Source organism: Schistocerca americana, chromosome 4 (assembly GCF_021461395.2).
Source record: "Schistocerca americana isolate TAMUIC-IGC-003095 chromosome 4, iqSchAmer2.1, whole genome shotgun sequence".
In the NCBI taxonomy this organism is placed as follows: Eukaryota; Metazoa; Arthropoda; class Insecta; order Orthoptera; family Acrididae; genus Schistocerca; species Schistocerca americana.
In genome coordinates this window covers 204,670,880-204,693,441 of record NC_060122.1, presented here as the reverse complement: position 1 = coordinate 204,693,441, position 22,562 = coordinate 204,670,880, and the positions used below count along the sequence as shown (strand labels likewise).

Below are 22,562 nucleotides of genomic sequence, written 5' to 3'. Positions count from 1 at the left end.
AACACAGAGCATTGTCTTCTTGCCGAATCGATCTGGTTTTGCAGTCGATGTTGATGGCCGTCCCGGATTAATCCATGATTTTTTCCGTTTAGGATTCTTAAAATAAATCCATTTTTCATCGCCAGTAACAATTCGATGCAAAATTTATTTTCTTTCATGTCCTTGAAGCAAAATTTGACAAATGGTTTTTCGGTTTTCCATCTGTCTTTCATTCAATTCCTGTGGCACCCATTTTCCACACTTTTGGATTTTTCCCGTAGCTTTCGAACAGTCAGAAATTGTTTGTTGTGCAACATTTACCGTTGCTGCCATTTGCTTCTGACTTAAAGTATCATCTTCATCCAATATTGCTTTCAATTCGGCGTCTTCGAACGTTTTTGGTGGTCTTCCACGTTCTTCATTTCTTAAATCAAAATCATTATTTCTAAACCGTTGAAACCATATTTTGCATGTTGCTTCTGATAGAGCATGATCACCATATGCCTCGACAAGCATTCGATACGATTCTACAGCACTTTTTTACAAATGGAAACAAAAAAATAAATACTTTCCGGAAATAATCACTTTCTGGTACAAAATTCGACGTTGTTAACACGATAAAAACATATTATGTTGTTTGTTCCATGACTTGATGTATACTAAATATCTTTGACAGATGTCAAACCAACAAAAAAAAAAAGAAAAAATAAGGATCGTTCACAACAAATACCGGTACACCTGGTAGTCAAAATAATATCGTCTCGAGAATACCCCGCGGAACAGAGACCCAGAGTCTTCCGTGGGCACGCAGTTCTTAAAATTTTCCGTTCCTGTTACCTGAAATCTTATTAGCAGGGCAAACAACCGCCGCAATATGGGAATCAGACCAGACGGCCGCTGGTTCTTGTAGAAGATACTGACTGGTTGGTCTACATTTAACCCCTTGGTGGGAGGCAAAAGTTCATACTAATTTGCAGCAACTGGTAGAGAGTTTCGGGGCCGCTCAACGATTAGCCACGAGAGAGCGACGCGAGCGCTACTCCAAGTGGAGATGGGAGCTGAGGACGAGGCATGTTCTGGGACGGCAAGTGACTTGGGTATTCGTGTTTTGGGTCTTAAAATTTTTCTTTCGGAACGGAATCTGCTACGGTGGAGTGCGGAGACTGCAAGCGCCGCAGCTGTCCGGCGATTCCTAGTATCTGTCCAGCGTGCAACTTCAGAGGCGGAGCACGAGCATCTTTATTCTGTTTCTATTCTTGTGACGATAACGGGTCGAATAATCACTCATGTTATTAATTTTAATTAATGGTGGAGATAACCGCGAAGTACGCTACTGGCCATTAAATTGCTACAGCACGAAGATGACGTGCTACAGACGCGAAATTTAACCGACAGGAAGAAGATGCTGTGGTAGGCAAATCATTAGCTTTTCAGAGCATTCACACAAGGTTGGCGCCTGTGGCGACGCCTACAACGTGCTGACATGAGGAAAGTTTCGAACCGATTTCTCATACACAAACAGCAGTTGACAGGCGTTGCCTGCTGAAACGATGTTGTGATGCCTCGTGTAAGGAGGAGAAATGCGTAACATCACGTTTCCGACTTTGATAAAGGTCGGATTGTAGCCTATCGCGATTGCCGTTTATCGTATGGCGACATTGCTACCTCGCGTTGGTCGATATCCAATGACTGTCAGCAGAATATTGAATCGGTGGGTTCAGGAGGGTAATACGGAACGCCGTGCTGGATCCCAACGGCCTCGTATCACTAGCAGTCGAGATGACAGGCATCTTATCCGCATGGCTGAAACAGATCGTGCAGCCACGTCTCGATCTCTGAGTCAAGAGATGGGGACGTTTGCAAGACAACAACCATCTGCATGAGCAGTTCGACGACGTTTGCAGCAGCATGGACTATCAGCTCGGAGACCATGGCTGCGGTTACCCTTGAAGCTACATCAAAGACAGGAGCGCTTGCGATGGTGTACTCAACGACGAACCTGGGTGCACGAATGGCAAAACGTCATTTTTTAGGATGAATCCAGATTTTGTTTACAGCATCATGATGGTCCCATCCGTGTTTGGCGACATCGCAGTGAACGCACATTGGAAGCGTGTATTCGTCATCACCCTACTGCATATCACCCAGCGTGATGGTATGGGGTGCCATTGGTTACACGTCTCGGTCACCTCTTGTTCGCATTGACGGCACTTAGAACAGTGGGCGTTACATTTCAGATGCGTTACGACCGGTGGCTCTACCCTTCATTCGATCCCTGCGAAACCCTACATTTCAGCAGGATAATGCACGACCGCATGTTGCAGGTCCTGTACAGGCCTTTCTGGATACAGAAAGTGTTCGACTGCTGCCCTGGCCAGCACATTCTCCAGATCTCTCATCAAGTGAAAACGTCTGGTCAATGGTGGCCGAGCAACTGGCTCGTCACAATACGCCAGTCACTACTCTTGATGACCTGTGATATTGTGTTGAAGCTGTATGGGCAGCTGTATCCCTACACGCCATCCAAGCTCTGTTTGACCAATGCCCAGGTGTATCAAGGCCGTTATTACGGCCAGAGGTGGGTGTACTGGGTACTGATTTCTCAAGATGTACGCACCCAAATTGCGTGAAAATGTAATCACATGTCATTTCTAGTATAATATATTTGTCCAATGAATAGCCGTTTATCATCTGCATTTCTTCTTGGTGTAGCAATTTTAATGGCCAGTAGTGTAATTGATGCTAAACGTAGATGTCCTTTTCCATAACATCCCAATTGTGAGTTCTGTCCTTTGTTTTCTTTGTACTCAATTGTCAATTTTTAAACTTTAATGTAGAGTCAGTTGTTTATCTTTTACATCAATTAGTGCTGTAATAAGATGCGCCATTATTGACAAATTTCCTGTTAGCTAGTGCCCGTGTTCTTCGGATGACGTTCGTTTCATGATTTTATCGACGTTTCTCCAGCACGAGTGGCTATCGTTGGCAAAGCTTCACCCTCCATTGCTGGTGGTGGACAGGTGGCCCTAGAGAGTTTTAGTAATTTTGTATGCACTCTTACATCAGTTCGCACGTGAGGACATCTTATCCTGTATAAGCTCCTAAATTGCTGAGTTGAAAAAGTGCTTTAACTATTGTGCTTTAAATCAAAATCTATTTTTATTTGTTTTAGCACTGCTGGCGATGCATAATTATGGAAATTACAACAACTCAGTGGTGGCTATTTGCGTTTGCACCACCAGATACGTATATTAATATAACTAAAATTGTGGCTTTACCCTCTTTTAACTGATTTTGTTACATTTTATGCAAAGCATTGGTCTGTAATCTTTCTACACTCATGCTCGCAAATACATGGTGAAACAACGCTCTGGTGGGCAGTTTGCAGGTTCAGATCAACTCGGGGTATGACTAAGCGGTTGATTTGACCTGCGGCGTCGCACGGTAGCGCTGTCAGCAGTCCACATACGCAGAGGTGTGTTGGTGCATGTCAGGGTATGGTGCAGCGAGAAAGTGTGCAGACGTGTCAGACGTGCAGATGGTGACTGTGTGTTGTAAATGGCTCAAAGAACACCTATTGATGACGTTATGAGGGGTAGGCTACTATGGCGACTGGAGGCTGGTCAAACACAGCAGGTCGTAGCAAGGGCCCTCCGTGTGCCACAAAGTGTGATCTCAGGATTATGGCAACGATTCCAGCAGACAGGAAACGTGTCCAGGCGCTACAGTACGGGACGTCCACAGTGTACAACACCACAAGAAGACCGATATCTCACCATCAGTGCTCGCAGACGGCCACGGCCACGGCCACGGAGTACTGTAGGTAGCCTTGATCTGGACCTTACCGCAGCCACTGGAACAGTTGTCTCCAGACACACAGTCTACAGACGACTGAACAGACATGGTTTATTCCCCCGGTGATCTGCAGCGTGCCTTCCACTGACCCCTGGTCACAGGGAAGCCCGTAAAGCCGGTTGTCAAGAACACAGTACATGGTCATTGGAACAGTGGTCCCGGTTTATGCTCATGGACGAGCCCAGGTATAGTCTGAACAGTGATTCTCGCCCGGTTTTCATCTGGCGTGAACCAGGAACCAGACACCAACCCCTTAATGCCCTTGAAAGGGACCTTTATGGAGGTCGTGGTTTAATGGTGTGGAGTGGGATTATGATTGGTGCACGTACACCCCTGCATGTCTTTTACAGAGGAACTGTAACAGGTCAGGTGTATCGAGATGTCATTTTGCACCAGTATGTCCGCATTTTCAGGGGTGCAGTGGGTCCCACCTTCCTCCTGATGGATGATAACGCACGCCCTCCCACCCCCCCCCCTCCCCCAGATGCCATTGTAGAGGAGTACACTGAAGCAGAAGATATCAGGCGAGTGGAGGGGCCTGCCTGTTCTCCAGACCTAAACCGCATCTAACACGTCTGGGCTGCTCTCGGTCGACATATCGCTGCACGTCTTCAAACCCCTAGCACACTTCAGGAGCTCCGACAGGCACTGGTGCAAGAACGAGAGGTTATACCCCAGCAGCTACTCGACCACCTGATCAAGAGTATGCCAACCCGTTGTGCGGCCTGTGTACGTGTGCACGGTGATCATAGCCCATATTGATGTCGGGGTACATGCGCAGGAAACAGTGGCGTTTTGTAGTACATGTGTTTCGGCACGGTTTTCTCAACTTGTCACAGATCTGTGTTCCCTATGTCCCTATGCTATTAGCTCCAGTTTTGTGTAGTGCCACGTTGTGTGGTACCGCATTCTGCAATTATCCTTAATTTATGAGCATGAGTTTAGATACGTTTGTCACAATCGACTTCTTTGATACGGTATGAATGTTAGTTATGCGCATATCAGTAGCCACCAACACAAAGTAGTTCACATTACTATCACTTCGATTGTAATGAATTTTTACTGCTTTAACATCACTCACTGTTCCCTATGGCCCGACGCAGAGTTGCTATTGGCCACCACAAGAATATTCCTGTTCCGCCTCAACCCCTCTAAAATACTCCTGCTGAACATTTTATTCTCACTCTCTCTTCAAAACCATAGCTGTTACCTGTGCCATTGAAAGGAGTCTACTAGGGCACACTTGTATGTGGCACCAGAATATGATAAGAATACTAATGTAAACTAAACCGAAACTAGTATATTATAAACGATGTATGTCTCTAATAGGCTTTATAATGTGGATCGCTGACTGTGTACGACCGCAGAGCCAAATATACTGTTTCTGGTCTGAGATTGTAGTGTTGCAGTAAGAGAGCGCTGGGCGCACAGTTGTAGGTAGCTGTCTGTGAACGAAAGACGTTGGAGTAGGCAGTTTTTGTGGTGTGTAGATTAATGTAGGTATGTCATTATTGTTGAACATGGAAGCAGAAGTCTTCATGCAATCAAGGTAAAGGTGTTAAATAATTATGATTTTTGTTTTGCAGGTGCGTTAGTACAGATGAGTTGGATGATAATTTGTAATTGTTGAGTAATAACCTCTGAATGTACGTAAACTGATTGGATAAAAAGGCTAGTTAGACATTTCCTTTTTGTAATGTTTCTATGATTTGTTAACAGAGCTATATGTGATTTGATGATTTGTCTTTATGTTGGTTTAGTGAGGTTGGATGATACGTGCTGTGTAAATCTCACTGTTTGTGAATCAGTTGTCAGTAACGTAAGTTCAGTTGTCAGATATTTTCAAAAACACAAGCTTAACTTGCAATATAATTTTGCTAGAAAAAAAAACTCAGAGTTAGTAATTCACCATAATCAGTACTGCCTCCCGGTCCAGGTCATAAATTTTTCAAATAAGTTGGATTTTTGATAAATGTTCTCATTTATCAGGCAAAAGAATTTCACGTACATTTCTGATTATTACCGCCAGCATTGCACACTGCTGAGCTTGTACCTAACATATTTTTTCATGAGAGACTAGAAAATATTGTGTTCCACCGTTGCTGCTTTAGAGATAAGACAAATTAATTGATTGTTACGTGCACAAGGACCAAAGTTATCAGTTTTGATTAGGGCCAGAGGATTCAGTGCCTAAGGGGCTGGATTTATTTTGTAGTGATTATATCTCTTTATTGGTCTTGGGAGTTGCATTGCACAGTCAGTTCAGATGAAGTCTTGCTAACAACAACACAGAGTAAGCAAACCACTTGCAGTTCCAACACGCTAAACGATAACTCCAGTTTTGTATCAATTCCACAGTTCAGACATTCATTCAAAAAATTAGCTAAAGAAAGTTATTTATTTATTATGTAGACGTTCATTCAACGTAATCGTAAGGTTTTCTTTCTTAAAAGTGCGTTACACTTGGCGACAGCACCGCCAGTCGTTCGCTTTGTGAGATCTCTGATATTAAAATAGTCAGGTAGATGTATTCGGTTCTTTCAACCAGTCTGTAGCGATAATAGCAGTTAGATTTTTTTGGCGCACCGCAGTTTACTAACTTCTACAAAAATTTTCCACAGTTCATCGGCATTCTAATGCTCCGCCTTGTTTTCTATTGACTTGATTTATCAATATTTTTTTGTCTTTGGATTTGCACCCTGTATGTGATTTTCGATGCCGCTCAAAAGTGTCAAGGTTCCGGCGCGTAATCTCAGAATTAAATATACTTAAATGGATGAGTTTCCGATTATTGATAACAGTGTTGCAAAGCACTACAGGGAACATGAGTTCAATTTCCCAAAATAATGCACAGTTTCCTGACAGTATGAGTTCAACTAATATCCCACCTGCTCTGACTGTCGATTCCGGTATAGTGGACGACGCTGAGATAGATATTGCTAAGATGCAGGTGTCAGAAGACGATTCTTTATCGAATCAGATCAATGAACTTCCCAATTCCAGTTTAGTCAATCAAAATGTAGTAGTATGTCAGAGAACACAGTAGTGCAAAGTACTCAATCTTTTTTTAAAAATCTGTCAGATTCCGTAAACGGTAATTATGCAGATAATGATACAAATGAGACATCCATGGTTGTTGATGGTGTCTCCACATCACAAAGCACAACACAGGTGACATCTGACATATCAGTTCAAAGTAATACGGAAGTGATGCTTCAAAATCTCATGTAAATGAAGGTTAAACTGAATACTTTGTTCAATGAACGATTTAATAAAATGGAAGAACAGCTTGTAAACATACGAAGACCACTAGATTACACGAAGACTCAGTTGAATGAACAGACTACTCAGCTCAATGAACAATTTTCCAGCATGCGTGACAAGCCTAAATCATACACAGGAACGGCTCATAGCCGTCTCAAATAGGTAGATACAAATATTAAGGTCATTGCAAACAATTCCTTGGAACCCGTTACAGACGTTGCCCCGTCGCAAACCTCACATTCCATAAAAAAAAAGAACAAAAAAAAAAGAGAAAACCATCTTACAGATTCCGATATACCGACTGTGCACAGTTATCCTATAGAAACTGAAAGCAGCTCTAATAGCGATGTGATTTCTCAAATGTTACAAATTAGTCAAGGCCAAGTACAGAGGGTAGTACAGCCTATCGGAAGCATAGAGGCCTCTTACAGACAAAGTGTGATATCTGCAACAGGTAAGTGACAAGCCGTCATTGAAACATGCAGCGGCGCTGTCAACAATACCGTCGGCCGCACAACGGCAAGTCACAGCTTGCTTCAAAGCAAAGTCACAGCTTACTTAAAAGCAATGTAGCGCAACGCCGACCAAAATGAAACTCTGCTCCGCATATTTCAAGCCCACTGACGCCAAAATTACCTCCTTTTACTCGCATTGCCCATATGATTTAGCAGCAGTGGGCAGATCCTATGAAATCAACCGCCAAGTCATCAGCAGCGAATCAGTCAACAATAAAATAACTGGGATTCAGTACCACCAGCACCAAACTGTCAAGCATATTTATTTGAAAACATCGCTTTCCAAAACTAATCACATCTACATTTATCTCAAAAATATTATGCCAAGTCAAACACAAAGCTGGATCAATTATGTTGCGCTATGTAAATACAACAAGCAGATTCTACCATCACATAAATTACTTTTTATACGATTTTGGTTTCCCGGACTGCGACGTTACACACGGATTTGACACTGATACACTGACTTTGTCCATTTTTTTACGTCTTTTGTTGCTATGCAACACCTAAATGATAGTACTGAATTTCAATTCCCATCATATAGCAGTAATGAGAAATTGACCGCCTGCTTAGCTGGGTGGTGCTTGCTTGCCTCCCATGCGAGCGGGCCCGGGTTCGATTCCCAGCCGGGTTGAAGATTTTCTCGGCTCTTGGACTGGGTGTTGTGTTGTCCTTATCAACATTTCATCCTCATTACTGGCGCGCAAGTCGCCCAGTGTGGCGTCAAATGAAATAAGACTTGCACTTGGCGGCCGAACTTCCCCAAATGGGGCCTCCCGTCATACGCTGATTGAATGATCGAAATACCAATAAGGTAAGTTCTAGCTCGAAGAATACGGCTGCGATTATGAACGAATTTATACGCACGCTTATTTTAGCAGCAAGAATTTGAAAAGAAAATTTTACGGCATTTATTCTATGAAATTTGTAACCAGCAACTTTATTCACACTACTAACATGCACCAATTTTGATGACGTAAATTATTTCTTCAGTTGAACGTCTGGCATTCTGAAGCCATTGTGCTACTGCTATTTATATTTTTTAGCACTTTTCAGCCTAATATATAGAATATTTTCGTACTTTTCAGGAACTATCGTATTTGGCATTAGTCTTGCAGAAGTCGTTTTTTGCGTTACCAGTACATCTCAGTTTATGCTTATTTTTGTTCTACGTGCGTGTCCACGTACCTACAAGACACACCAGACCTTTTACTTGACACATTTCCCATGCTTATTTAGGACCCTTTCAGAAGGAACAACCAAAAGGAAGATAACAGAATCACTTTTGCGCTTCGCACCTCCAACGAGTTAAGAAGAAACTGATGCATGACGTCTCACAAACAGCTGACAAACTGAACAAATTACGAATTTATAAAGCGAAATGCACTCATTGCAACAAGTAAAACATTAAAACCCGTTTTAGAGAACATATTGCCTGCATCACACTTTGATAAAGCTAACAAATCAGCGATGCTGAACCATATAGACGAAACAGGGGACATTGTTGCAATAGATGACAATATTCAAGTACTGAACACTTCAGAGAAGAGCTGAACAAAGGACATCTTGGTGGAAATGAAAATCTTCGTTCATGACAAAAAGTGGAGAAACAAGATCCTAAACGAAATTGGAGATTTCAAGTACTCACGTTTCATCACCAACATCAATTCAGTACTATTCAGATGGAAAACATATAACGATTAAGAATATGCACAGAGTGTGTTCCAATATCAAATCTTTTTAATTCTTAAAAATAATCTCTATGTTGTTGTTATTAACATTAAATTGTCACGGTCTTTCTCAATGTGATAATATATTTCGTCGCACTGCGTCAGAGGTGCGTCAGCAAGGTATGCAGAACACAAAGAAAGTGACAGATAACACCAGAATCGACACATCGATGGTTAAATCTAAACAAGCTTTGTTTCGACCGACATCTTGTTTCTGCTGCACAGTAAAGTTCATGGCGTTTTTTAAGTGCCCTTCGCTTGGTTGTAAACAATGACTAGCAAGAACCTAGGAGTCGTAGCAATTGAGGTAGCAAAACACACAACGAGAAGACAGCCTTTTCATCATGAACAAAGTAAGAGCTTATTTAAATTTTTTATTTGAACAGCAAACCAACAAGCCTAATGAATATTGCCTCATTTCAGGTTATCCTTCTTTTGCTGCACAGGATGGTCAAAGCACATGACGAGAATATAAGGAATCACTTTAGTATCTACACAAAATGTTGTTAAACTATTTTTGTCTTCACATAGGTAGTCTTCCCCTCTCACTTTCCGCCTCTGCCTCCCCATTTTCCGCTTTCACCGGCACACTACCACTTTACACCTCGCTGTCTGTCCTGTCCTCTACCCACCTTAACCTGTCCTCAGTCATGCCCCATGTGGCGGAGGAGGGGACAGAGTTTCAAGGCACTCTCTTGTTCTCGGAGAAGGAAACTGCCTCTAATGGCGGAAGAATCAGCAATGATCAACGGAATGAGGATGGAGAAGGCAATGGAAACCATTGCATTAAAGACACATAACATGTATCCACAAGACATGTGGCCCGTAATTGGAAAAGTGTCATGATGAACTCTCTATTGGCAAAAAATTCCCACATTCTCCCAGAGGGGAGGAGACTGCCAAGGTGGAGGTGACCATGAGGAAAAAATTGAATAACCAATGGAAGGATAACGTTCTACGAGTCGGGGCGTGGAATGTCGGAAGCTTGAACGTGATAGAGAAATTAGAAAATCTGAAAAGCGAATTGTAAAGGCTCACTCTAGATATAAAAGGGGTCAGTGAAGTGAAATGGAAGGAAGATAATGATTTCTGGTCAGATGAGTATAGGGTAACATCAACAGCAGTAGAAAATGAGTTACAGGAGTAAGATTCGTTATGAATAGGGAGGTAGGGCAGGGGGTGTGTTACTGTGCGCAGTTCAGTGATAGGGTTGTTCTTATCAGAATCGACAGGAAACCAACACCGAAAACTATAGTTTAAGTATATATGCCGAAGTTAATAGCTAAAGATGAAGAGATGGAGAAAGTATTTGAGGATATTGAACGGGTAATACAGTACGTAAAGCGAGATGAAAATCTAATAGAATGGGGACTGGAATGCAGTTGGAGGGGAAGGAGTAGAAGAAAAGGTTACAGGAGAATATGGGCTTCGGACAAGGAATGATATGGGAGAAAGACTAAATGAGTTTTGTGATAAGTTTCAGCTAGTAATAGAGAATACTCTATTCAAGAATCACAAGAGGAGGAGGTATACTTGGAAAAGGGTGGGTGACACAGGTAGATTTCTGTTAGATTACATCATAGTCAGACAGAGATTCCGAAATCAGATACTGGATTGTAAGGCGTACCCAGGAGTGCAGATATAGACTCAGATCACAATGTATTAGTGAGGAAGAGTAAGCTGAAGTTTAAGAGATTAGTCAGGAACAATAAAAATGCAAAGATGTGCAATACCCAAGGACTAAGGAATGTCGAGAAACGCTTGACGTTCTCTAAGGATACAAATACAGCAGTAAGGAATAGCTCAGTAGGCACTACAATTGAAGAGGAATGGACATCTCCAAGAAGAACAATCGTAGGAGCTGGAAAGAAAAACATTGGTACAAAGAAGGCAACTGCAAAGAAACAATGAGTGACAGAAGAAATACTTCAGTTGACCAATGAAAGAAGGAAGTACAAAACTCAAGGATATAGGACTACAAGATTCTGAGGAATGAAATAAATAGGGAGTGCAGGGAAGCTAAGACGAAATGGCTGTATGAAAAATGTGAAGAAATCGAAAAGGAAGTGATTGTCAGAAGGGCTGACTTAGTATATAGGAAAGTCAAAACAATCTTCGGTGAACTTAAAAACAAGGGTGGTAACATTAAGAATGCAATTGTGATTCCATTGTTAAATGCAGAGGAGAGAGCGGATAGGTGGAAAGAATACACCGAAGGCCTCGATGAGGGGTAGATTTGTCTATTGTGACAGATGAAGAAACAGGAGTCGATTAAGAGGATGTAGGGGATGCAGCATTAGAATCGGAATTTAAGAGAGCTTTGGAGGACTTAGGATCAAATAAGGAAGAAGGTATAGATGACATTCCATCAGAATTTCTAAAGTCATTGGGTGAAGTGGTAACAAGACGACTATTCACGCTGATGTATAGAATGTATGAGTCTGACATTCGGAAAAATATCATCCACACACTTCCGACGACTGCAAGAGCTGACAGGTGCGAGAATTGTCGCACATTCAGTTTAATAGGTTATGCATCCAAGTTGCTGACAAGAGCAGTATACAGAAGATTGGAAAAGAAAATTGAGGACATGTTAGATGGAAAGGTAAAGGCACTGGAGAGGCAATTCTGACGTTCCGGTTGATAACGGAAGCAAGACTAATGAATTACCAAGACAAGTTTCTAGGACCAGTGTACTTGGAAAAAGTGTTCTACAATGTAAAATGTTGAAAGATGTTCGAAATTCTGAGAAAAGTAGGGGTAAGCTATAGAAAGAGATGGGTAATATGCACAAGAACCAAGAGGGAATAATAAGAGTGGACGTCTAAGAACGAGGTGCTCAGATTAAAAAGGGTGTAAGACAAGGATGTAGTCTTTCGCCCCCAATGCTCAATTTGTACATTGAAGAAGGAATGACGGCAATAAAAGAAAGGTGAAATTATATCAATTCTAGATGAAATTTTATCAGTGATACAACTCGCTGATGACATTGCTGTCCTGAGTGAAAGTGAAGAAGATTTACATGATCTGCTGAATGGAATAAAAAGTCTAATGAGTATAGAATATGGACTGAGAGTGAATCGAAAAAAGACGAAAGCAATGAGAAGTATCAGAAATGAGAACAGCAAGAAGCTTAACGTCATGACAGATGGTCACAAAGAAGAAGAAGTTAAGTAATTATTTACCTCGGCAGCAAAATAACCAGTGACGGATGGAGCAAGAAGGACATCATAAGCAGAATAGCAGTAGCAAAAAGGGCTTTCCTGGGGAAGAGCAATGTACTTGTATCAAACATAGGCCTTAATTTGAGGAAGAAATTTATGAGAACGTACGTTTGGAACACAGCATATTATAGTAGTGAAACACGGACTTTGGGAAAACTGGAACAGAAGAGAATCGAAGCATTTGAGATGTGGTGCTAGAGACGAATGTTGAAAATTATGTGGACTGATATGGTAAGGAATGAAGAGGTTCCGTACAGAATCGGAGACGAAAGGAATACGTGGAAAACACTGACAAAGAAATGGAACAGGATGATAGGACATCTGTTAAGACATCATGGAATGACTTCCATGGTACTAGATGGAGCTGTAGAGAGCAAAAACTGTAGAGGAAGAAAGAGATTGGAATACATACAGCAAATACTTGAGGATGTAGTTTGCAAGTGCAAGATGATCTGGCAGGCCTGTACTGTTATTACATGCAGGGTAGCCTAGATGCCTGGGGCTGGGGAAAAGAGATTTTTGCGCATATCTGCTCTCCTATTGGAGCTAGGAGTTTATAAATCCCACAGTGCTGATGTTTGTGAGGCCTGCTACTTCTGTGCCCAATTTGACTGAAAACATTTCAAGAGTTTAGGAGGAGATCCTGGACATGCACACATAAACATAAAACTGCTTCATACATACACTACTGGCCAGTAAAATTGCTACACCAAGAAGAAATGCAGATGATAAACGGGTATTCATTGTAAAAGTATATTACAGTAAAACTGACATGTCATTACATTTTCACGCAATTTGGGTGTATAGATCCTGAGAAATCAGTACACCGAGCAACCACCTCTGGCCATAATAACGGCATTGATGCACCTTGGCATTGAGTCAAACAGAGCTTGGATGGTGTGTACAGGTACAGCTGCCCATGCAGCTTCAACATGATACCACAGTTCATCAAGAGTAGTGACTGGCGTACTGTGACAAGCCAATTGCCTGGCCACCATTGACCAGACGTTTTCAATTGGTGAGATATCTGGAGAATGTTCTGGCCAGGGCAGCAGTCGAACATTTTCTGCATCCATAAAGACCCGTACAGGACCTGCAACATGCGGTCGTGCATTATCCTGCTAAAATGTAGTGTTCCGCAGGAATTGAATGAAGGGTAGAGTCACAGGTCGTAACACATCTGAAATGTAATGTCCACTGATCAAAGTGCCGTCAATGCGAACAAGAGGTGACTGACACGTGTAACCAATGGCACCCCATACCATCATGCAGGGTGATACTCCAGTATGGCGATGACGAATACACGCTTTCAATGGGCGTTCCCCGTGTTGTCGCCAAATGGATGCGACCTTCATGATGCTGTACACAGAGCCTGGATTCATCTGAAAAAATGAAGTTTTTCCATTCGTGCACCGAGGTTCGTCGTTGAGTGCACCATTGCAGGCGCTCCTGTCTGTGATGCGGTGTCAAAGGTAATCGCAGCCATGGTCTCCAACCTGATGGTCCAAGCTGCTGCAAACGTCGTCGAACTGTTCGTGCAGATGGTTGCTGTCTTCCAAACGTCCCCATCTGTTGAATCAGGGATCGAGACGTGGCTGCACGATCCGTTACAGCCATGCGGATAAGATGCCTGTAATTTCGACTGCTAGTGATACGAGGCCGTTGGGATCCAGCACGGCGTTCCGTATTACGCTCCTGAACCCACCGATTCCATATTCTGCTAACAGTCATTGGATCTCGACCAACGCGAGCAGCAATGCCGCCATACGATAAACGGCATTCGCGATAGGCTACAATCCGACCTTTATCAAAGTCGGAAACGTGATGGTATGAATTTCTCCTCCTTACACGAGGCATCACAACAACGTTTCACCAGGCCACGCCTGTCAACTGCTGTTTGTGTATGAGAAATCGGTTGGAAACTTTCCTCATGTCAGCACGTTGTAGGTGTCGCCACCGGCGCCAACCTTGTGTGAATGCTCTGAAAAGCTAACGATTTGCCTACCACAGCATATTCTTCCTGTCGGTTAAATTTCGCGTCTGTAGCACGTCATCTTCGTGGTGTAACAATTTTAATGGCCAGTAGTGTATGTCACGAGTCTCTGCGTTGACTTCCGACAATAGTAAAGCCAGAGTCTTCTAGTGATGCAGTCAGTCTGGCAGTGAACAAGAAGGCATGTGTGTGCCTACCTCGCTGCTTGGGCGGCGCGCTGTGTGGATCGGCCGCAGCCCGCGACACTTCGTTGTACTGCAGCTCCGCGTCATCCGTTGGAGAACCGCCAGGTTCGCGGAGCGAAGGCTTCTGCTTCTTGTCTGGAACAGCGCACCAGACATTTCTGTGAAGCGTCGCACGACTTTACCATCCTAGACCATATATTTATCTATCTTCCTTAATACTTATTACTTAAATACCGTGAAGAAAACAACACAAATTAATAACATTTACTTCACAGACGGCTTGCGGGATACAAGAGCTGATTAAATGTGTGGGACTATGAAACTGCATTGTACCATCTGTTCAGCTTTGTTAATGTAACAAGACATATTCATAGAATTTGTCGAGTTTGTAAAACGGTACAAGATGTTCAAAATTCTGTTAAAAAACAAGAGTAGTCTATAGAGAATGACGGGTTACGTATAATATGTTGAAGGTTAAGTAGTGCTCTCTTTGCAGTGTATTAATCTTTGATTATATCTCTGACTATTAACTAAATAAAGCTGTAAGAACGATATATGTTGTCCTGTCAGTTATTATACGATACGTAAAATGGAGGGCTTTGACTGGTGGTGAAGGAACCAGTCGCTAGACGGAAAAGGAAAGAAGGTAACGACGTCAGATTGTATGACGTCCTCTAGATGAGGAAAGAGCAGAGACAGCCAATAGCAGGGCAGCCTGTTATGTTACTTCATCGCTCACATTTGACTTGTACCTTTATCCTGGCAGGTGATATCAATGGACTCGCTTTTGATCTCATACTCATTAACAAATACGGAATGTTACGTGCAAGGATAGTGAGTAGTGATAGGTTTAACGTTACATATTGGAGCGTAAACAGCGCTGTCGATTGTTTGTTGTACTACAATCTTTGACCGTTACTCCGTAAAGGTAATCTGAGACAGTGCAATATTTACAGCTTCTTGTACACATTATTTGATTGTTTGTGTATGACATCTGTTCAGAGAACGATAATGGAGACAGATATAGAAATACGGGCACTTCTGGGTATCTTACAAGGGAGATACTTGTGTATGTCTTCTGTTACAGTTTGTCTTCCCCTTAGAATCCTATATTCATTCCGTAATTCTGCTAATACAACAGAAATTACTAGATGGTGTAAGCGAAAGTGCGTTTGTTGAATAAGTAACTTTGTAAATGAATGAGAACGTTGTAGGAGTAGTACATTCTTTTCCAGTAGATTCAAGTCCGCAAAGTGAGGTTGTCCTCAATGTCATATGTGTACATTCTGAGGAAACGGGTTGTAACTACAGTATCTACATTATGTGATCAAAAGTATCCGGACACCCCCAAAAACCTACTTTTTTCATATTAGGTGCATTGTGCTGCCACCTACTGCCAGGTACTCCATCTCAGCAGTCATTAGAAATGGTGAGAGAGCAGAATGGGACGCTCCGCGGAACTCACGGACTTCGAGCGTGGTCAGGTGATTGGGTGTCACTTGTGTCATACGTCTATGCGTGATATTTCCACACCCCTGAACGTCCCTTGGTCCACTGTTTCCGATGTGATAGTGGAAACGTGAAGGGACACGTACAGCACAGAAGCGTGCAGGACGACCTCCTCTGACAAAGACCACCGACAGTTGAAGGGGATCGTAACGTGTAATAGGCAGACATCTATCCAGACCGTCATACAGGAATTCCAAACTACATCAGGATCCACTTCAAGTAGTATGAAAGTCAGGAGAAAGATGAGAAAACTTGGATTTCATGCTCGAGCGGCTGGTCATAAGCCACACATCACATCGGTAAATGCCAAACGGCGTCTCGCTTGGTGTAAATAGGCGTAAACATTGGACGATCGAACAGTTGAAAAACGTTGTGTGGAGTGATGAATCAGGTTCACAATGTGGCGATCCGATGGCAGGATGTGGGTATGGCGAATGTCCGGTGAACATCATCTGACAGAGTGTGTAATGCCAACAGTAAAATTCGGAGACGGTGGTGTTATGGTGTGGTCGTGCTTTTCATGAAACGGGCTTGCAGCCCTTGTTATCTCAGAACAGGCCTACTTTGATGTTTTAAGCACCTTTTGCTTCCCACTGTCGAAGAACGATTCGGGGATGGCGGTTGCATCTTTCAACACGATCGAGCACCTGTTCATAATGCACAGCCTGTGGTGGTGGTGTTACACGACAACATCCCTGTAACGGAGTGGCCTGCAGAGAGTCCAAATCTGTATCCTATGGAACACCTCTGGGATGTTTTGGAACACCGACTTCGTGCCAGCCTCACCGACCGACATGGATACCTCTCCTCAGTGGAGAACTCCGTTGAAGAATCGGCTGCCATTTCCCAAGAAACCTTCCAGCATCTGACTGAACGTTTGCCTGCGAGAGTGGAAGCTGTCATCAAGGCTAAGGGTTGGCCAACACCATATTCAATTCCAGCATTACCGACGGAGGGCGCCACGAACGTGTAAGTCTTTTCAGCCAGGTATTCGGATACTTTTGATCATATAGTGTATCTTTGATTTCGCTGGAAACTGTCTTGTTTTGACGCGGATGGTGGTCTGCTGGAAAGATTTCATGCTGGGCCATTACTATCCAGCTTTGTTTTGCTGATTCTAGTTCGTGGGCAGTGAATTGACCCTTTATCTTTTCTGGACATGCACTGTTTTGGATGAAACGGAGAATCCATGCCATTATTTGCAAAAGTTTTCAGAAAGAACTATATTTTGATGCGTCAATGGGTCACACCCATGCATTAATAGCTAATGCTTGTTTGTACGTATGTCTTTCGTGTATCTTGTAATGGATCACAAGAGTTTTGTTGTTGAGGCCAAGTTTCAGGTTTCAGTTAGTCACGAGGATCCGTGCATGGAATATTGTAATCTCTCTATCGAATTTCCACATGATAGAAAATCTGCCGGAGTGTCTGTCGTAGGGCAGTATTTCCACTGCGATAGCGTTATAATTTCATGAATTTCAGTTACTCTATTATCAACAAACGTATTCCAGCGATTTGGATCGCTTCGTATCCAGCCAAGTGCCATCATGGAAACGCTCAATATTATTGTGTTTGCGGTGTCAAATCCGAAAGCTTGGTAGGAATATCTCAGAAGTTGTGAATACAGTAGGACAGCTAGTAATTAAAGTTACGGAAGCGTTACCCTTTTCATAGGACAAACTTTGTTTTTACTCACAACGGACAAATGCATTTTTGGTGTTAGAATGTACAGAACTGCTCCGCATGATATTTCTGAGGCATCACAAAAAACATGAATTTGTGAAATTTGCGGTTTTTAACTGCGAAAACCTATCCAATTGGGTTCTCTGAATGGTTACTTATGAGCGAGCTGTGATGTCCAAACCTTCCATCGGTGGGCTAAGTCTGGACGCAAGATCTCGTTCGAATGTATACCTTCTACACCATGTATCTCAAAAGTTTTTTCCTCTTATGGATATTGGTGAAAGATCCAAAGAGGATCATAAAATTTCGCAGTCGAGTGCAGTATCTGACGTTTAGTTGCGAGTTCATCTTGTTATTTATTGGTAATGAGACGGTGATTGAAGAGGATTGAAACTGATTCCATATCTCAGCCGATGCCTAAGATTGTGGTATGTTCTTTAACTGACCGCCCTTCCATTGCCCTTTAGTATATTAGAATTTGTAGCCCATTTTGTCACCGGAAGTTTTATTTGTTGCAACAGACCCGTCACCTGATAGGATACAGATAGTGACCATATTATCGTCCTCGCAGCTGGCGGCAAAGTCCTTTATGACAGTACTTTTATCTATAAGTTCTGCTGCAATAGGATAAATGCCTTTAAACCTTGTAGCCAAATCATGCAATGTTGCAGACAGGAGAAATGGGCTGCATGTGAGCCCAGATGGTAAACGAGTAAATCTATAAATGATGACCTCATTTGTAATTTATCAAATTGCTCTTCCCTCTTCTCGACACGAAACCAGGAAGATCACGTTAAATCTCTACGCTTTTTATTCGGTGATAGTTGTAAGAAGGCTTGGGGGCCATTTCAAACAATGGCCTTTTGATACGTCCTGTGACGCATTACAATTGATAGTATTTCATACAGCAAATTTGGTCCTGAGTCTCGTGTCATTCAGTGACAGGGAATCATTATCTCGCGATGAAGAATCAGATATAATTCTCCTAACAAAAAACCAGTTAAATGTAAAGTAGGACACATTGTACGCTTACAAGAGTATAAGCAGCCAACATATATGTAAAGAGTCCCCTCATTATGGAAACAAGAGCACGGAGGGATGGAATGGTGCGCACCTTAATTCTTCGAACTCCAGATGGAAGAAATATTCCTTAGCCGGTGCAACTGGGGATTCCACCGAAGATCGACCAGGGTGGGGAGAATATTGAGGGTTAAATAAATAGACCGCTTGTAGTGAAAGCTGTAAGAACGGTATACGAGGGTTTGAACTTTAATAGTGGCAACTATTTATTTACAGGTCGTACAAAAAGTTTACGTGTTTCAGGATTTTACTAACCTTCAAAGTAGTCACCAGCATAGTGTATAACCCGTTGCCAGCGATGTGGAAGTCGTAGGGTACTCTTAGTCCAGTTGTGTTGACGGTTCAAGAGGCGCGGTCTATTGCCCGACGAATTTGTAGCAGTTATGAAGCGAATGCCGAGAAGTGTTTCCTTCAATTTAGAAAAAATGGTTCAAATGGCTCTGAGCACTACGCGACTTAACTTCTGAGGTCATCAGTCGCCTAGAACTTAGAACTAATTAAACCTAACTAATCTAAGGAGATCACACACATCCATGCCCGAGGCAGGATTCGAACCTGCGACCGTAGCGGTAGCTCGGCTCCAGACTGTAGCGCCCAGAACCGCACGGCCACTCCAGCCGGCTTCAATTCAGAAATCGAGATGAATTCAGAGGGCTTAAGTCAGGAGAGTGGAGTAGGTGGTATAGCACTTAGCAGCCCCATCAGTCAAACAAATCAATAAGAGCTTGAACTGTACGTGTTTGAGCATTGCCCTGCAATATGATGGTCAGGTCCCGCAGAAAGTGTCATCACTTCTGTCTCTATGCTATTCATTTTTGGAACACAACCTACGACCAGCTTAGAGACAGAAGTGATGACACTTTCTGCAGGATCTAACCATCATTTTGCAGCACAATGTTCAAGCACATACAGTAAAAGCTGTTACTGATTTGTTTGACTGACGGGGCTGCTAAGTTCTACACCACATACTGCACATCCCTGAATTAACCCCTCGTCAGTTCAAATTGAAGGAAACACTTCACGACATTCGCTTCAGAACTGCTACAAATTCGTCGGGCAATAGGCCGCGCCTCTCGAACTGTCAACACAACTGGCACTGCTAAGAGCATCCTACGACTTCCACATCGCTGGCAACGGGTGATACACAATGTTAGTGACTACTTTGAAGGTCAGTAAAACTTTGAAACACGTATCTATTTTGTACGACCTGTAAATAAATAGTTGCCACTATTAAGGTTCCAACCCTCGTATGTTGTCCCGTCAGTTATAATACGATAGGTAAAATAATACGTATAAGAACCAAGAGGTAACAATAAGATTGAAAGGCAAAATGCGAAATGATAGTACTAAATACTGTTTAAGACAGGGATGTAGTCTTTCCCACCTACTGTTCAATCTGTATTTCGAAGAAGCAATGACGGAAATAAAAGAAAGGTACAAGAGAAGGATTAATATTGACCGTGTGAGGATACCAGTGATAAGACCTCCTCATGACATTGCTGTTCCCATTGGAAGTGAAGAAGAATCACTGGAAAATAACACATGGTGCACGAAGCTAATATGTGAGTACGATTTTGTGATAACTGAATTATTGTATTGTCGAGCGGAGTTCTCGATTTTTGTAGAGATTTGAAGATTGTTACCGGAACGCCCAGACCTGTTGCCTTTTTTTTATTTTGATAAAGTTTATCCCACTCAGAGTTGCGATAGTAACGTTTCGTGTTGATCCAGACTCTAGCTGAACCATATTTAAACGGTATTCCACTGCAGCCATCATTCCTGTAATTAATAGTGACGAGTGACATTATGATTGATGTTTTGTTAGTGGGATCGCTAACACTTGAAGTGGCTGAGAATTTTTCAAAAAATTTTCAAATGAGTGTGAAATATTATGGGACTTAACTGCTAAGGTCATCAGTCCGTAATCGTACACACTACTTAACCTAAATTATCCTAAGGACAAACACACACACCCATGCCCGAGGGAGGACTCGAACCTCTGCTGGGATTAGCCACACAGGAGAATTTTTCAATTCGTGTTTTAAATTGAGTTTAAAAGTGGTGGTAGCACCTAGGATTTTTGTTTGATTATTTTGTATTACTTAATTTCTCTTAGAGTGGGATAATTAGTTTTGTTTGTCACTCGATCACTCAATGGCGTTTGTCTCCGTACGTAGTAAGTGAAGAGGAGGTAATAAATTATTTTGTTTAAAAGTCAAAACCTAGTTCCTGCTTTCTCATTTAACCTAAAGTTACTAAACAATTGCTATTTGAGAGAAATCATTTATTATGATAGAAACAAGCGAGATCTTAAACCGTGGAATATTTACAAGTTGAAAATAACCTGCAAAGTCAGAGATTCTTGACTGACAAATGAACGCAAGTTAGGTAATCCAAGGGATTTACGAGTTAAGGAATTTTCACGTTTAAGATTACTTAATTGAAAACATCGTAATTAAATACACTACTGGCCATTAAAATAGCTACACCAAGAAGAAATTCAGACGATAAACGGCCATTCATTGGACAAATATACGAGGCCTGTTCAGAAAGTAAGCTCCGATTGATTGCCAAATTGAAACCACAGTGAACATCAGAAATGTTTTACTTGTAACAATTAGCTACACCTTTCAGCTACTTCTCTACGTAGTCGCCGTTCTGACTTAGACTTTTGTCATAGCGTTGTACCAACTTTTCAATAGCCTCATCATAGAAGGCAGCCGCCAGTGCTTTCCGCCAATTCTCCACGCTGGCATACACCTCGTTGTCTGTGTCTTCAAAGACAGAGGTTCATGTGACCAGAGATGAAACTCAGGGGGAGACAATTGCGGACTGTATTGTGGGTTATCTCACATTTCCATTTGAAAACGATGCAGGAGCATCTTCATTGCCCCTGCAGAATGCGGCTGAGAATTGTCTTGAAGAAGAAACAGCACGACAGTTATGTAATGTTAGCTGCATAGCTTCAGGCGAAATTTCTCACCAGGCCCTCGTACTTGGCGGCAGACACTATTTTCTAAACATCTTTACGCACTCACTGCGAGCTCAGAAATGAGAAGAGCGACGTGATGCTAACTGGGGTTATACTAGAGACACTACCCAACACATCTGTGCAAAGCTTTATTGGATTTTCATAGTCGTTTCCATTTCGCGACCGATCGGAGCTTACTTTCTGAGCGCCCCTCGTATTATACTAGAACTGACATGTGATTACATTTTCACGCAACTTGGGTGCAAAGATCCTGAGAATTCAGTACCCAGAACAACCACCTCTGGCCGCAATAACGGCCTTGATGCGCCTCGGCATTGAGTCAAACAGAGCTTGGATGGCGTGTACAGGTACAGCTGCCCATGCAGCTTCAACACGATACCACAATTCATCAAGAGTAGTGACTGGCGTATTGTGACGAGCCAGTTGCTCGGCCACCATTGACCAGATGTTTTCACTTGGTGAGAGATCTGGAGAATGTGCTGGCCAGGGCAGCAGTCGAACATTTTCTGTACTCACAAAGGTCCGTACAGGACCTGCAACATGCAGTCGTGCA

The 22,562-nt window shown here is 42.5% G+C and overlaps 1 protein-coding gene across 1 annotated transcript in view; it reads right to left on the bottom strand.

The window, feature by feature from the left end:
• The window catches only part of LOC124613352 (neurotrimin-like), a 351,927-nt gene that overhangs the window by 30,709 nt on the left and 298,656 nt on the right, over window positions 1-22,562 (bottom strand). Inside the window, exon 7 of the mRNA XM_047142049.1 lies at window positions 14,758-14,880. Coding sequence (XP_046998005.1) covers window positions 14,758-14,880 — 123 coding nt within the window. The remainder of the gene's footprint in view (window positions 1-14,757; window positions 14,881-22,562) is intronic.